The sequence below is a fragment of the Pseudophryne corroboree genome, chromosome 9 (assembly GCF_028390025.1).
Source record: "Pseudophryne corroboree isolate aPseCor3 chromosome 9, aPseCor3.hap2, whole genome shotgun sequence".
NCBI lineage: Eukaryota > Metazoa > Chordata > Amphibia > Anura > Myobatrachidae > Pseudophryne > Pseudophryne corroboree.
The window spans coordinates 417,493,039-417,510,694 of NC_086452.1; the positions used below are offsets into that span (position 1 = coordinate 417,493,039).

Consider the following 17,656-nt stretch of genomic DNA (forward strand, 5'->3'; position numbering starts at 1 on the left):
TGGACATGATGGCGTCCCGCCTCAACAAAAAACTAGACGGGTATTGCACCAGGTCAAGGGACCCTCAGGCAATTACTGTGGACGCTCTGGTAACACCGTGGGTGTACCAGTCAGTGTATGTGTTCCCTCCTCTGCCTCTCATACCCAACGTACTGAGAATCATAAGAAGGAGAGGAGTAAGGACTATACTCGTGGCTCCGGATTGGCCAAGAAGGACTTGGTACCCGGAACTTCAAGAGATGCTCACAGAGGAACCGTGGCCTCTACCTCTAAGAAGGGATCTGCTCCAGCAGGGACCCTGTCTGTTCCAAGACTTACCGCGGCTGCGTTTGACGGCATGGCGGTTGAACACCGGATCCTGAAGGAAAAAGGCATTCCGGATGAAGTCATCCCTACCCTGATCAAAGCCAGGAAGGATGTAACCGCACAACATTATCACCGTATTTGGCGTAAATATGTTGCGTGGTGCGAGGCCAGGAAGGCCCCTACAGAGGAATTTAAACTGGGTCGTTTCCTGCATTTCCTGCAAACAGGACTGTCTATGGGCCTAAAATTAGGGTCCATTAAGGTTCAAATTTCGGCCCTGTCAATTTCCTTCCAGAAAGAACTGGCTTCAGTTCCTTAAGTTCAGACGTTTGTCAAGGGGGTACTGCATATACAACCTCCTTTTGTGCCTCCAGTGGCACCTTGGGATCTCAATGTAGTTTTGGGGTTCCTAAAATCACATTGGTTTGAACCACTCACCACTGTGGACTTAAAATATCTCACATGGAAAGTGGTAATGCTGTTGGCCCTGGCTTCAGCCAGGCGTGTCTCAGAATTGGCGGCTTTATCCTATAAAAGCCCTTACCTAATTTTTCATTCGGACAGGGCAGAATTGAGGACTCGTCCTCAATTTCTCCCTAAGGTGTTTTCAGCGTTTCACCTGAACCAGCCTATTGTGGTACCTGCGGCTACTAGGGACTTGGAGGACTCCAAGTTGCTGGACGTAGTCAGGGCCCTGAAAATATATGTTTCCAGGACGGCTGGAGTCAGGAAATCTGACTCGCTGTTTATCCTGTATGCACCCAACAAGCTGGGTGCTCCTGCTTCTAAGCAGACTATTGCTCGCTGGATTTGTAGTACAATTCAGCTTGCACATTCTGTGGCAAGCCTGCCACAGCCAAAATCTGTGAAAGCCCATTCCACAAGGAAGGTGGGCTCATCTTGGGCGGCTGCCCGAGGGGTCTCGGCGTTACAACTTTGCCGAGCAGCTACTTGGTCAGGGGCAAACACGTTTGCTAAATTCTACAAATTTGATACCCTGGCTGAGGAGGACCTGGAGTTCTCTCATTCGGTGCTGCAGAGTCATCCGCACTCTCCCGCCCGTTTGGGAGCTTTGGTATAATCCCCATGGTCCTTACGGAGTTCCCAGCATCCACTAGGACGTCAGAGAAAATAAGAATTTACTTACCGATAATTCTATTTCTCATAGTCCGTAGTGGATGCTGGGCGCCCATCCCAAGTGCGGATTGTCTGCAATACTTGTACATAGTTATTGTTACAAAAATCGGGTTATTATTGTTGTGAGCCATCTTTCCAGAGGCTCCTCTGTTATGCTGTTAACTGGGTTCAGATCACAAGTTATACGGTGTGATTGGTGTGGCTGGTATGAGTCTTACCCGGGATTCAAAATCCTTCCTTATTGTGTACGCTCGTCCGGGCACAGTATCCTAACTGAGGCTTGGAGGAGGGTCATAGGGGGAGGAGCCAGTGCACACCAGGTAGTCCTAAAGCTTTACTTTTGTGCCCAGTCTCCTGCGGAGCCGCTATTCCCCTTGGTCCTTACGGAGTTCCCAGCATCCACTACGGACTATGAGAAATAGAATTATCGGTAAGTAAATTCTTATTTTTCTACGTTACCTGGAAAATCCTTTTTTTTTTGTTTTTTGTTTTTTATAATAGAGATGGCCAGTCTGTTGTTATTACAATACTGTATATGCATGTGCCTGTCTGAGCCCTGTGTTCAATTTGTGTCTTTTTTAGCTGCTGCTTTTTTTGTGACTTATGAAACCGTGAAATGTTTATTTCACTCTGGCTCCTCTCCATACTTATCAGCTTTAACTCACATGGGAGCTGCCGCTATGGGGGAAGTGGTAAGTAGAACGCCATGACATATGATCTTAATTTACCGAGTACAAGTTTCATTATGGCGAATCCTTAGAAAATCAAATCAGTGATTTTGTAAATGATGGCATAACAAATACATGTTACAGTGTCCCCCTCCCCTCTTTCTTAACCTAACAAATAAAATAAAAAACTCCATATCATTCTAGCATTTTAGACATCTGCAAATCTCTGGTCCGGAAACTGCTGCATTCTAAAGTGAGTGTACGCTCAGTTGTGAATGAAGAAGTTGTGCCTTACTACACCATAGCATTTTCACTGTCAGTAGGCTTACCATACTATCCCTTTAAACTGGGACATACATGGATTACACAGGTTCTGTAGCTCATTAAAACCAGATGAAATGCAGGCTTGAAGTCAGCCGGTCACAGAACCTGTGTAATTCATAAGTGTCCAGGTTTAATTAATTTATTTATTTATTAGCAGTTTCTTATATAGCGCAGCATATTCCGTTGCGCTTTACAATTAGAACAACAATTATAGAACAAAACTGGGCAAAGACAGACAGACAGACAGAGGTAGGAAGGCCCTGCTCGCAAGCTTACAATCTATAGGGAAATAGGCATTGATACACAAGGATAGATGCTACCTGTTACATAATGGTTCCCCAGGTTGCTAGGTTCTTAATGGGTTGTATATGATATGATCACCTAGCAATGTTGGAAGACAGAATGTGAGTTTATGTGGACTGTACAGAGGGGATGTAACTTGATAGGGAAGCTGTGAAGGTTATGTGTGTGGGTCTGAAATTTGGTAGGCTTGTCTGAAGAGATGAGTTTTCAGAGAACGTTTAAAGGTTTGGAGACTAGAGGAGAGTCTTATTGTGCGTGGGAGTGCATTCCACAGAGTGGGTGAAGCCCGGGTAAAGTCCTGTAATTTTGAGTGGGAACAGGTAATACATGTGGATGAGAGATGCCGATCTTGTGCAGAGCGGAGAGGTCTGGTAGGGAGATATTTTGAGATGAGTAGGGATAGTACGGTGATGGGCCCTACACACTTAAACATGTAACTGAACGATATGAATGTTCTCGTTCATTAATGAACGAGAACTCATTCATATCGTTCAGTGTGTAGGCACCAACGATGAACGATGCGTGGCCCTGCGCTCGTTCATCGTTGGTGCCAGGTCGTTTATACATGCAAGCCAATATGGACAATCTCGTCCATATTAGCTTGTACTGCTATGGAGCCGGGCGACGAGGGGAGTGAAGAAACTTCACTCCCCACCCCCTCTCACCCCCGCGACGCCGGGTCCCCCGTCGACCGTATCGGCTGTCTGGCACCTCGGCAGCACATCGCCGTGTGTGTGTAGGGCCCTTAAGCCTAGCTATCAGATCACTGAAAGTAACACTGTTGACTGCCTGTAAAGGACTGGTTAGAAAAATTGTTCCGTTCTAAAGTGCCTGACTGACACGCCATAAGGGTGTTATCACACTAGGGGGCCGTTTGGTTTGCAATGCAGCCACCAGAAAAGCTTTGCGGCATGTGTCCCTCACTCTTTTCTGCTTGCAGCCTGTGGAGGTGCGGCAGGAATGAGGTACACTAAGTGCTGTTACGTGTGCAGCTCGTGTGATGAAATTGCTAGCGTGTAATTGGATCTGACACTTGCAGTTTTAGCAGAACAGCAAAACAGCTAGAAAACAATGCTTGCCGTCATTTCAGAGCCTTTCTCTTGCTTGCTACCCATCACTGGCTGAAAAAGTCCCCATAGTATCCAAATAGATCGTTGCAAGTTGTATTACCAGTGTGACAGGTGCAGGAGGCAGAACAGGTTTTTATTACACCTTTCTTTGCTTCAGCTGTTTTCCTGCTGGTTGTGAATACTGCTTGCGAGGCTTATAGCATTGTGATATGCTCATGTGACACCATCTTTATGTGTGTGTGTGTAGTTAGGTTACAGAGTGGAGAAAGCTAATGCAGATAGTGGAGCGTCATTATATATTTCTGACATGAAATAATCTGCAATGTTGATGCTGACATTAGTAGAACTTTATGGTGGTGATTTGCTATAAGTGAAATTCACTGTTGGTAAAGCGGTACATACAGTTTGTGCCTTTTGACCTAGAATTATCTGTTTTTTGGGTTTGAGAGAGGTCAGAAGACTGCACTGGTGCTATTTTTACTTTTCTCTGACGTCCTAGTGGATGCTGGGTACTCCGTAAGGACCATGGGGAATAGACGGGCTCCGCAGGAGACTGGGCACTCTTAAAAGAAAGATTAGGTACTATATCTGGTGTGCACTGGCTCCTCCCTCTATGCCCCTCCTCCAGACCTCAGTTAGAATCTGTGCCCGGCCAGAGCTGGATGCACCTAGTGGGCTCTCCTGAGCTTACTAGAAAAGAAAGTATTTGTTAGGTTTTTTATTTTCAGTGAGATCTGCTGGCAACAGACTCACTGCTACGAGGGACTGAGGGGAGAGAAGCAAACCTACCTGCTTGCAGCTAGCTTGTGCTTCTAAGGCTACTGGACACCATTAGCTCCAGAGGGATCGAACACAGGGCCCGACCTCGATCGTCCGTTCCCGGAGCCGCGCCGCCGTCCCCCTTGCAGAGCCAGAAGACGGAAGAACCAGGAGAAAATCGGTGGCTGAAGAATCCGGTCTTCAATAAGGTAGCGCACAGCACTGCAGCTGTGCGCCATTGCTCCCACAGCACACCACACGCTCCGGTCACTGGTGGGTGCAGGGCGCTGGGGGGGGGCGCCCTGGGCTGCAATAAGTATACCTTTTGGCAAATGTGCACATAATACAGTTATAAACTGTATATGTGCCTAATCCCCCGCCATTAACATTATTAAAAAAGCGGGAGAAGCCCGCCGCGGAGGGGGCCGGGCTATCTCCCTCAGCACACCGGCGCCATTTTCTCTTCACAGCTCCGCTGGAAGGACGCTCCCCAGGCTCTCCCCTGCAGTATACACTACAAGAAGGGTAAAAAAGAGGGGGGGCACATAAATTTAGGCGCAAAAGGTGATATAAGCAGCTATTGGGGGAAAATTCACTTTGTGTTAGTGTAAATCCCTCTGTTATATAGCGCTCTCGTGTGTGCTGGCATACTCTCTCTCTGTCTCCCCAAAGGACTTTGTGGGGTCCTGTCCTCAGTCAGAGCATTTCCTGTGTGTGTGCGGTGTGTCGGTACGGCTGTGTCGACATGTTTGATGAGGACGCTTACGTGGAGGCGGAGCAAGAGCCGATAAGTGTGATGTCGCCCCCTGCGGGGCCGACACCAGAGTGGATGGATATGTGGAAGGTATTAACAGACAGTGTCAACTCCTTGCATAAAAGGTTCGATGACGTAACAGCTTTGGGACAGCCGGCATCTCAGCCCGCGCCTGCCCAGGCGTCTCAGAGACCATCAGGGGCTCAAAAACGCCCGCTACCTCAGATGGCAGACACAGATGTCGACACGGAGTCTGACTCCAGTGTAGACGAGGATGAGACAAATGTACAGTCCACAAGGGCCATCCGATGCATGATTACGGCAATGAAAAATGTGTTGCACATTTCTGACATTAACCCGGTTACCACAAAAAAGGGTATTATGTTTGGGGAGAAATAGCAGCCAGTGACATTTCCCCCATCTGATGAGTTAAATGAATTGTGTGAAGAAGCGTGGGGTTCCCCAGATAAGAAACTAGTGATTTCTAAGCGGTTACTAATGGCGTACCCTTTCCCGCCAACGGATAGGTTACGCTGGGAGACATCCCCTAGGGAGGACAAGGCGCTCACACGCTTATCAAAAAAGGTGGCACTGCCGTCTCAGGATACGGCCTCCTTAAAGGAGCCTGCAGATAGAAAGCAGGAGGCTATCCTGAAGTCTGTGTATACACACTCAGGTACTATACTGAGACCTGCTATTGTTTCAGCATGGATGTGTAGTGCTGCAGCGGCATGGTCTGATTCCCTGTCAGATAACATTGATTCCCTTGACAGGGACACTATTTTGCTAACCATAGAGCATATTAAAGACATAGTCTTATATATGAGGGATGCACAGAGGGACATTTGCCGGCTGGCATCTGGAATTAATGCAATGTCCATTTCTGCCAGGAGAGTATTATGGACTCTGCAGTGGACAGGTGATGCTGATTCTAAAAGGCACATGGAGGTTTTGCCTTATAAGGGTGAGGACTTGTTTGGGGACGGTCTCTCGGACCTCGTATCCACAGCAACAGCTGGGAAGTCGACTTTTTTACCTCAGGTTCCCTCACAGCCTAAGAAAGCACCGTATTATCAAGTACAGTCCTTTCGGCCTCAGAAAGGCAAGCGGGTCAGAGGCGCGTCCTTTCTGCCCAGAGGCAGGGGTAGAGGGAAAAAGCTGCACCAGACAGCCAGTTCCCAGGAACAAAAATCCTCCCCTGCTTCCACTAAGTCCACTGCATGACGCTGGGGCTCCACAGGTGGAGCCAGGTGCGGTGGGGGCCCGTCTCCGGAACTTCAGCGACCAGTGGGTTCGCTCACAGGTGGATCTCTGGGTTCTACAAGTGGTATCTCAGGGATACAAGCTGGAGTTCGAGACGTCTCCCCCTCGCCGTTACCTCAAATCAGCCTTGCCAGCTACTCCCAAGGAAAGGGAGGTAGTACTGGCGGCAATTCACAAGCTGTACCTCCAGCAGGTGATAATCAAAGTTCCCCTCCTTCAACAGGGACGGGGTTACTATTCCACAATGTTTGTGGTACCGAAACCAGACGGTTCGGTGAGACCCATTCTAAATTTGAAATCCTTGAACACTTATATAAGGAAGTTCAAGTTCAAAATGGAATCGCTCAGGGCGGTTATTGCAAGCCTGGAAGAGGCTCCTCCGCCCCCTCTAGACCAGTGGTTCTCAACCGTGGTCCTCAAGTACCCCCATCAGTTCATGTTTTCCAGGTCTCCTCTCAGGATTGCAAGTGAGATAATTTGCTCCACCTGTGGGTCTTTTAAAATGTGTCAGTGAGTAATGAATACACCTGTTCAACTGCTAGGTGACCTGGAAAACATGGACTGTTGGGGTTACTTGAGGACCGAGGTTGAGAACCACTGCTCTAGACTAGTGCATGTTTTGCAGGTAACCCTGCAGGTTCACAGGTGTATTAATTACTCACTAACACACCGTGTGGGGTTCTTAGCACTGTCCTTGCCTGGTTCACATCCTACCTCACTAACCGCTCCTTCTTGGTGTCTGCCTTCGCTCCACAATCATCCCCCCCGTTCCATCCTCACCGTTTATGTCCCCCAGGCTTCTGTCCTTGGCCTCCTTCTATACCTCTCCACTTCTCTCCATCTTTCCCCCATCCAGACTCCCCCCCCCCCCCCCCCCCCCCTCCACTCCTAAATATCTCTATCGCCATCATCTCCCCCATTACCAAACTCTGCTGCTTGGGCGTCACTCTTGACTAGTCCCTCTCCTTAGCCCCATAAGTCCAGTCTTTGGCTCAGTCCTATTGGTTTCAGCAATGCAACATTACTGGCATCAGGCCGTTCCTCTCCCAGAGTGCGACCAAAATTATTATCCACTCACTGGTCATCTCACGGGTGGTCTTCAGTATGCCGGCGGTCGGGCTCCCGGCGACCAGCATACCGGCGCCAGGAGCCCGACAGCCCGACACTTATTCTCCCTCGTTGTGGTCCACAACCCCCCCTGGAGGGAGAATAAAATAGTGTGGCGCGCGTAGCGAGCCCGCAAGGGGCTCATTTGCGCTCGCCACACTGTCGGTAAGCCGGCGGCCGGCCTCCCGGCGCCGGTATGCTGGTCGCCGGGAGGCCGGCCGCCGGCAGATCGTAGTGAACCCCATCTCACGGCTCTACTATTGCAACATTCTCCTCACTGGCCTCCCACAATCCCATCTCACTCCACTCTGATCTGTTCTCAGTTCTGCAACTAGACTTTTTTTCCTATTCCGCCACTCCACATCTGCCACTTCCCTTCGACAAAACCTGCACTAGCTCCCATTCCCCTACAGAATCCTCTTCAAATTACTCACTCTCACATACAAGGTCCTTTCTAACTCCATTGCTCCCTACATCACCAACCTCATTTCTCTACATAATCCTTCCCACCCTCTCTGGTCGGCCAATGACCGTCGCATCTCTTCTATACGTCTACTTCTCATCCTAATCCTCTGTTCCACGCTCTCTATGTACCCCGTCTGTGTCACCCCTGTCTGTCTACCACTCCCCTTTAGAGTCTAAGCTCTCACGAGCAGGGCCCTCTTCCCTCATGTGCTTATCATTTTTCTTACTTTAATAATCTTCAACTGCACCAAATCCAGCAGTGTTCTGTCACCTGATACTTATTCCAGTGTCATATGCTGATGTAGCTATGTTTATTTACCCTGTACTTGTCCTACATTGTCGACAACTGTAAGTTGCTGTTTTCCTGTTTTGATTATTTGTTTATGTACTCTGTAATTGGGCGCTGTGGAACCCTTGTGGCGCCATATAAATAAAGGATAATAATAATGCCCTGGTCACTGTATCCCATGCGCGATTCAAAGATTTTTCCAGCGCTGCCCCTTCACTGGAGCAAGCTCCCTCCCCATCTGCAAGTGTAATTGGCAGTAACTAATTCTCAAGGTGCAGTAACTCTCCCGGCCTGCAGGTGTGAAGCCAATAACAGGCCAGCAGTATTAGTGTGAAGTTTATTAGAACATAAAATAATGAGTACAGTCTTTTTGTAGTTAAGCGTTACTGTTGTTTCTATGAAAACGATGACGCTTTTCATCAGTGTATTAGCCGGTTACCTCACCATGGGGTAAAACACTTCCTCATGTTGTCAAGCTCAAACTTCAGCTCAATGATAAGGTTGTACATGTTCACCAGGATTTGGCACACTGTTCCCTACATTGGTAGAGATTAATTATCACACCCCTGACTAACCCCCGAAGTTCACTTCCAAGCCTTTTCCAAGAAATAGACTGCTGTGGCTGATTCTCTAACTACAAAGTCAACACCAACAAATCTAAAATATTGGATTTCGAAATTCCCCTTGCTGACGTTTCTTTAAACTTCTTACCCGTTCAAGTGGCAACCTCACAAACTTAAATACTTATAGAGGTCCTACTTCACCAGATAATATTCAGAATTGTACGCTGACAACTTCTCTCTGTAGTTCGCCTCTATCAGATCTGATCCCTCTGCTTGGAATAAACAATTCCTATCATGATTCGGCCGTATGGCAGCAGTTGAAATTAACATTTTACCCTATCTACTTGATCTCTGGCAGACACTCCCAATACCGAGGTGTGGTGCCTCTGGACTGGCTGAGCTGGATGGCTTAAGTGTGGCATACCTTTACATTCTATTAACACTTTTCACACACTAATTTCTTTAACACTATTTCTCCATTTTAATTACATCTCATTTTTGTATCATCTTCTTTATAGCTTTGGCTTCCTAACACTAATTTATTAACACTATAGTTTTTTCACTGGTATGCTGCCCTGGGCTTTCTGGCTTATGCTGGTGTTTTGGGGTGTTGCCTAGATATAGCGATAGGGACCCCAAATATACAGAGACGCCTTGATGCGGCTTTGGGGCTGCTTCATACATTTGCGCAAATATATGTAACCGAGATCTTTGAATTCTAATATTGTGTGGGATTTACATCTGGTTACTGTTATCATTCAGGGTGCTGGGGGAAACAAAATGCCTTTTTTTCTTTTCTTGCTTAGAAATACCCCTCCCTTTCAAGCACCTGAATGATATCACTAAGCTAATTGAGCATCTGCCACACTATGTACTCCCGATACCTATCCTTGTGAAAACATTGAAACTCCTTTAGGGTGATTTGTCCAACTTTATTTGGGCAGGTAAAAAAACAAGTCAGAATGTGCCTCCTCCAGAAACGCCAGACCTCCAGAGGGGTTGGAGTGCCTGACCTCATTAAATATGTTTGTGCGGTGCACCTTACCGCGTGTATACAGAGGCATGCCCCTCTTCCTCCCCTGCATAGTGAGTATGGACAACTATTGAGGCTGATATTTTATCTGTATAGTCCCTGTCCAGCCTTCTATTGTGCTCACCCCCAAGATGCCCTAACACTATTTCTTTGTTGCCGACCATCCGCTTTACCATTTGCACATGGGATGTTTATACTAAATTTCTCTGACGTCCTAGTGGATGCTGGGAACTCCGTAAGGACCATGGGAATAGACGGGCTCCGCAGGAGACTGGGCACTCTAAAGAAAAGATTAGGTACTATCTGGTGTGCACTGGCTCCTCCCTCTATGCCCCTCCTCCAGACCTCAGTTAGAATCTGTGCCCGGCCAGAGCTGGGTGCTCCTAGTGGGCTCTCCTGAGCTTACTAGTAAAGAAAGTATTTATTAGGTTTTTTATTTTCAGTGAGCTTCTGCTGGCAACAGACTCACTGCTACGTGGGACTAAGGGGAGAGAAGCAAACCTACCTGCTTGCAGCTAGCTTGTGCTTCTTAGGCTACTGGACACCATTAGCTCCAGAGGGTTCGAACACAGGCACCTGTCCTCGATCGTCCGTTCCCGGAGCTGCGCCGCCGTCCCCCTTGCAGAGCCAGAAGAACAGAAGCTTGAAGACGACGAAATCGGCGGCTGAAGACTCCTGTCTTCATTAAGGTAGCGCACAGCACAGCAGCTGTGCGCCATTGCTCCCAGCACACTTACACACTCCGGTCACTGTAGTCTGGCACTGTATATATGTAAAAACCCCCGCCATTTTTTTTACACAGAAAGCGGGACAGAAGCCCGCCACTGAGGGGGCGGGGCCTTCTTCCTCAGCACACCAGCGCCATTTTCTCTTAACAGCTCCGCTGGAAGCAGCTCCCCAGGCTCTCCCCTGCAGTATCCAGGTACAAGACTGGTTAAAAAGAGAGGGGGGGCACATAAATTTAGGCGCAAATAAGACATATAAAGCAGCTATTGGGTAAATCACTTATTATCAGTGAAAATCCCTGTGTTATATAACGCTGTGGTGTGTGCTGGCATACTCTCTCTCTGTCTCCCCAAAGGACTTTGTGGGGTCCTGTCCTCAGTCTGAGCATTCCCTGTGTGTGTGCGGTGTGTCGGTACGGCTGTGTCGACATGTTTGATGAAGGTTACGTGGAGGCGGAGCAAGGGCAGATAAGTGTGGTGTCGCCCTCGTCGGGGCCGACACCTGATTGGATGGATATGTGGAAGGTCTTAAATGACAATGTAAACTCCTTACATAAAAGGTTTGATAACGCTGCAGCCTTGGGACAGCCGGGGTCTCAGCCCGCGCCTGCCCAGGCGACTCAGAAACCGTCAGGGGCTCATAAACGCCCTCTATCTCAGATGGTTGACACAGATGTCGACACGGAGTCCGACTCCAGTGTCGACGATGATGAAGCACATTTACAGTCTAAAATGACCAAGGCCATTCGATACATGATTATTGCAATGAAAGATGTATTACACATTTCTGAGATTAACCCTGTTAATACCAAGAGGGTTTATATGTTTGGGGAGAAAAAGCAGCCAGTGACTTTTCCCCCATCTGATGAATTAAATGAATTGTGTGAAGAAGCGTGGAGTTCCCCTGATAAGAAATTAGTGATTTCTAAGAGGTTACTGATGGCGTACCCTTTCCCGCCAACGGACAGGTTACGTTGGGAAACATCCCCTAGGGTGGACAAGGCGCTGACACGCTTATCTAAAAAGGTGGCCCTGCCATCTCAGGATACGGCCGCCCTAAAGGAGCCTGCGGATAGAAAGCAGGAAGCTATCCTGAAGTCAGTGTATACACACTCTGGTACTCTACTGAGACCTGCTATTGCTTCAGCCTGGATGTGTAGTGCTGTAGCAACGTGGACAGATACTCTGTTAGACGACATAGATTCCCTCGACCGAGATACTGTTTTGCTAACCCTGGGCCATATCAAAGACGTCGTCTTATATATGCGGGATGCTCAGAGGGACATTTGCCTGCTGGGCTCTAGAATTAATGCTATGTCCATTTCTGCCAGGAGGGTCTTATGGACTCGGCAATGGACAGGAGATGCTGATTCTAAAAAACACATGGAGGTTTTGCCTTATAAGGGTGAGGAATTGTTTGGGGACGGTCTGTCGGACCTCGTGTCTACAGCGACAGCTGGAAAGTCGACTTTCTTGCCTCAGGTTTCCTCACAGCCTAAGAAAGCACCGTATTATCAAATGCAGTCCTTTCGTTCCCAAAAAGGAAAGAGGGTCAGGGGCGCATCCTTTCTTGCCAGAGACAGGGGTAGAGGTAAGAAGCTGCACCATGCAGCCAGTTCCCAGGAACAAAAGTCCTCCCCTGCTTCCACTAAGTCCACCGCATGATGTTGGGGCTCCACAGGCGGAGCCAGGTGCGGTGGCGGCGCGTCTCCGAAACTTCAGCAGCCAGTGGGTTCGCTCACAGGTGGATCTCTGGGCTATACAAATTGTATCTCAGGGATACAAGCTGGAATTCGAAGCGACTCCCCCCCCCGCCGTTACCTCAAATCAGCCTTGCCAGCTTCCCCCATGGAAAGGGAGGTAGTGCTGGCGGCAATTCACAAGCTGTACCTCCAGCAAGTGATTGTCAGGGTCCCCCTCCTTCAACAGGGAAGGGGTTACTATTCCACAATGTTTGTGGTACCGAAACCGGACGGTTCGGTGAGACCCATTCTGAATTTAAAATCCTTGAACACTTATATAAAGAAATTCAAGTTCAAAATGGAATCGCTCAGAGCGGTTATTGCAAGCCTGGAAGAGGGGGATTTTATGGTGTCGCTGGACATCAAAGATGCTTACTTGCATGTCCCCATTTACCCACCTCACCAGGAGTACCTCCGATTTGTGGTACAGGACTGCCATTACCAATTCCAGACGTTGCCGTTTGGTCTGTCCACGGCACCGAGGGTATTTACCAAGGTAATGGCCGAAATGATGATACTCCTTCGAAAGAAGGGAGTTATAATTATCCCGTACTTGGACGATCTCCTTATAAAGGCGAGGTCCATGGAGCAGTTGTTGGTCGGAGTAGCACTATCTCAGGAAGTGCTACAACAGCACGGCTGGATTCTGAATATCCCAAAATCGCAGCTGGTTCCTACGACGCGTCTGCTGTTCTTGGGTATGATTCTGGACACAGAACAGAAGAAGGTGTTTCTCCCGGAGGAGAAGGCCAAGGAGTTGTCCTCTCTGGTCAGAGACCTCCTGAAACCAAAACAGGTGTCGGTGCATCACTGCACGCGAGTCCTGGGAAAGATGGTAGCTTCTTACGAAGCAATTCCCTTCGGCAGGTTCCATGCAAGGATCTTTCAGTGGGATCTGTTAGACAAGTGGTCCGGATCGCATCTTCAGATGCATCGGTTGATCACCCTGTACCCGAGGGCCAGGGTGTCTCTGCTGTGGTGGCTGCAGAGTGCTCATCTTCTCGAGGGCCGCAGATTCGGCATTCAGGACTGGGTCCTGGTGACCACGGATGCATGCCTCCGAGGTTGGGGGGCAGTCACTCAGGGAAGAAACTTCCAAGACAATGGTCGAGTCAGGAAACTTCCCTACACATAAATATTCTGGAACTAAGGGCCATTTACAATGCCCTAAGTCAAGCAAAACCCCTGCTTCAAAACCAGCCGGTGCTGATTCAGTCAGACAACATCACGGCGGTCGCCCATGTAAACCGACAGGGCGGCACAAGAAGCAGGATGGCAATGGCAGAAGCCACAAGGATTCTCCGATGGGCGGAGAATCACGTGATATCACTGTCAGCAGTGTTCATTCCGGGAGTGGACAACTGGGAAGCAGACTTCCTCAGCAGGCACGACCTCCACCCGGGAGAGTGGGGACTTCATCCAGAAGTCTTCCAGCTGATTGTAAATCGTTGGGAAAGGCCACAGGTGGACATGATGGCGCCCGCCTCAACAAAAAGCTAAAAAGATATTGCGCCAGGTCAAGGGACCCTCAGGCGATAGCTGTGGACGCTCTAGTGACACTGTGGGTGTACCAATCGGTTTGTGGTCCCTCCTCTTCCTCTCATACCAAAGGTACTGAGGATAATAAGAAAGAGAGGAGTAAGAACTATACTCATCGTTCCGGATTGGCCAAGAAGAACTTGGTACCCGGAACTACAAGAAATGATCTCAGAGGACCCTTGGCCTCTGCCGCTCCGACAGGACCTGCTGCAGCAGGGGCCCTGTCTGTTCCAAGACTTACCGTGGCTGCGTTTGACGGCATGGCGGTTGAACGCCAGATCCTGATGGAAAAGGGCATTCCGGTTGAAGTCATTCCTACGCTGATAAAAGCTAGGAAGGATGTGACCGCAAAACATTATCACCGCATATGGCGAAAATATGTTGCTTGGTGTGAGGCTATGAAGGCCCCAACAGAGGAATTTCAGCTGGGTCGATTTCTGCACTTCCTACAGTCAGGAGTGACTATGGGCCTAAAATTGGGATCCATAAAAGTCCAGATTTCGGCCCTGTCTATTTTCTTTCAAAAAGAACTGGCTTCACTGCCTGAAGTTCAGACGTTTGTTAAGGGAGTGCTGCATATTCAGCCCCCTTTTGTGCCTCCAGTGGCACCTTGGGATCTCAACGTTGTGTTGGATTTCCTAAAATCACATTGGTTTGAGCCACTTCAGACCGTGGAGTTGAAGTATCTCACGTGGAAAGTGGTCATGCTTTTGGCCTTGGCTTCGGCTAGGCGTGTGTCAGAATTGGCGGCTTTGTCATGTAAAAGCCCCTATCTGATCTTCCATATGGACAGGGCAGAATTGAGGACTTGTCCCCAATTTCTCCCTAAGGTGGTATCAGCGTTTCATTTGAACCAACCTATTGTGGTGCCTGCGGCTACTCGGGACTTGGAGGCTTCCAAGTTGCTGGACGTAGTCCGGGCCCTGAAAATCTATGTTTCCAGGACGGCTAGAGTCAGAAAAACTGACTCGCTGTTTATCCTGCATGCACCCAACAAGCTGGGTGCTCCTGCTTCTAAGCAGACTATTGCTCGCTGGATCTGTAGCACGATTCAACTTGCACATTCTGCGGCTGGACGGCCGCATCCTAAATCAGTAAAAGCCCATTCCACAAAGAAGGTGGGCTCTTCTTGGGCGGCTACCCGAGGGGTCTCAGCTTTACAACTTTGCCGAGCTGCTACCTGGTCGGGATCAAACACGTTTGCAAAATTCTACAAGTTTGATACCCTGGCTGAGGAGGACCTTGAGTTTGCTCATTCGGTGCTGCAGAGTCATCCGCACTCTCCCGCCCGTTTGGGAGCTTTGGTATAATCCCCATGGTCCTTACGGAGTACCCAGCATCCACTAGGACGTCAGAGAAAATAAGAATTTACTCACCGGTAATTCTATTTCTCGTAGTCCGTAGTGGATGCTGGGAGGCCGTCCCAAGTGCGGACTTCTGCAATACTTGTATATAGTTATTGCTTAACTATAGGGTTATTGTTCTGAGCCATGTGTTGAATGAGTCTCAGCTGTTGTTCATACTGTTAACTGGGTATAGTTATCACAAGTTGTACGGTGTGGCTGGTATGAGTCTTACCCTGGATTCCAAATCCTTTCCTAGTAATGTCAGCTCTTCCGGGCACAGTTTCCCTAACTGAGGTCTGGAGGAGGGGCATAGAGGGAGGAGACAGTGCACACCAGATATAGTACCTAATCTTTCTTTAAAGAGTGCCCAGTCTCCTGCGGAGCCCGTCTATTCCCCATGGTCCTTACGGAGTACCCAGCATCCACTACGAACTACGAGAAATAGAATTACCGGTGAGTAAATTCTTATTTTTTGTTTTATTTTGCCAGTTGTGTTTATCTATATATCCAACCCCAATGAAAATAAAAACATTGGCAAAAAAATTATTACGTTTTGCCAAACACGTCTATAATAATAATAATAATAATAATAAAGAAGGACCCCCAAGCAGCACATAGCAATTCTGTGAAAGACTGTTGTCAAACTAATGTAGCTCATACATTACACTTGTCAAGGCATAATTTAATGCATTCACACATGAGCATGAAGCAGGCTTTTACCGCAGCATTTAAGTCTCGGGTCCAAGACGGAGATGTATCAAACCTTAAAAAGTGTACAAGGGGAGACGTTACCTATAGCAACCAACAATCTTCTAGCTATCATCAAGAACATTCTATAAAATAACAGCTAGGAGCTATTTACTTGCTGTGGGAAACGTCACCATACTGTTGTGATGTTATAAAGATGATGCCCATGGGGACATGTTAATGACATGTCCTTATGCTACACAAATGAAGCCAATTGGTTCGGGTACAGTAAAATGTCTACTGTAAATATTGTAATTGTATATTTTATCATTGAAAACCCTTCTAGTGCCCGTGGTGAGCTGTTATGGCCAAAGCTGACTGGTGCGCACTTTATTGGACACGTGTAACCGGGGCTGTAGTATAATCCTAGATGGCTGGTCATGCATTTCGTAAAGCGCTGGTCTACTGGGAGGGGCCACTGCAGGGTTGATTAATGGATGGCAGCATGCCAAGGTGTGTTTGAGGTTGATTAATCCCTCTTGTGAAAGATGGTTGGAAATAATAGCCAAGACACAGCATGTCCAGAAACCTGAAAGCGGCAGGAGGATCACCCAACATTAAATAAGCATTAATTCCTGCTGCCAGGTGCAATCTGCTGGTCAATGTCACTGACGATCAGCAGCTTAGTCAGTAGATACAGTATAGTCCTATGTCTCAACTTAGTCTGCAAGATAACCGTCTCCAAACAAGCATCAGGCCCTCCTTCTTCTATCTGACAGTGCGTGAATGAGAGGAAGATAAAAGGTGACAGCCGGTGTCTGAGGATTGTGGATCCCGCTGGAGTGACCTATTTCCGAAAGCCATCATTCGGAGGGCAAACTGTGCTAGACTGCGCAGCAGGGTGTGTCTGCCAAAAGCGGGGGTGACACATGGCTAGACCCTAGTGTGGCTGGCAGAGGACAGGATAAAAGACTAGTAACTCCAGGCTGATGTTCCATGGGCTGACTAACTGCATATATGCTGGTTCTGCTCCCTCTGTAGCATTTTATTACATAACCTATTTGTTGTGTGTGGTGCAGAATCATTCTTTAAAAATGCTATAACTCTGCTGTGACCTTATGGGTTAATAAACTCCCCTTATTGCTAACAGATATTGCCCTGGATATAAAAATATATTCCCACTGCACAGAGCTGAAGGTGGCTAGTAGACCTAAAGGTAGCCTGGTGAACTTTGGGTATAGTTTCCACTGACTGCCTCCGGGCAGTAACTTGAGGCTACCCTTGTGTAGGGATTACTGCTTTCATTTAAATCAGTGGGTGTAGTTCTGAGTTTGCTGGTACACTAAAGTGTACTGTACCTGTAATATGTCTCTCCATGTCACAGAATGAACTACAGCAGGGAAACCATACTGAATTTAGGTAGGCCAACTGTGATTGCTGCTTCTTGTTTTCAAGGAACAAGTTGGGCCTGCAAGAAGTACTGTTTTAATAATAATAATGAAAACATGTGACATGGTGTGCGCCCATTCCTGCCGCAAAGCATTCTGGGCTTGAGTCAGACATAAGTGGAAATGCA

The 17,656-nt window shown here is 48.1% G+C and overlaps 1 protein-coding gene across 1 annotated transcript in view; it reads left to right on the forward strand.

Moving 5' to 3' along the window:
* The window catches only part of SLC25A26 (solute carrier family 25 member 26), a 386,727-nt gene that overhangs the window by 30,096 nt on the left and 338,975 nt on the right, over positions 1–17,656 (forward strand). The window contains exon 3 of the mRNA XM_063940924.1: positions 2,026–2,135. Coding sequence (XP_063796994.1) covers positions 2,026–2,135 — 110 coding nt within the window. The remainder of the gene's footprint in view (positions 1–2,025; positions 2,136–17,656) is intronic.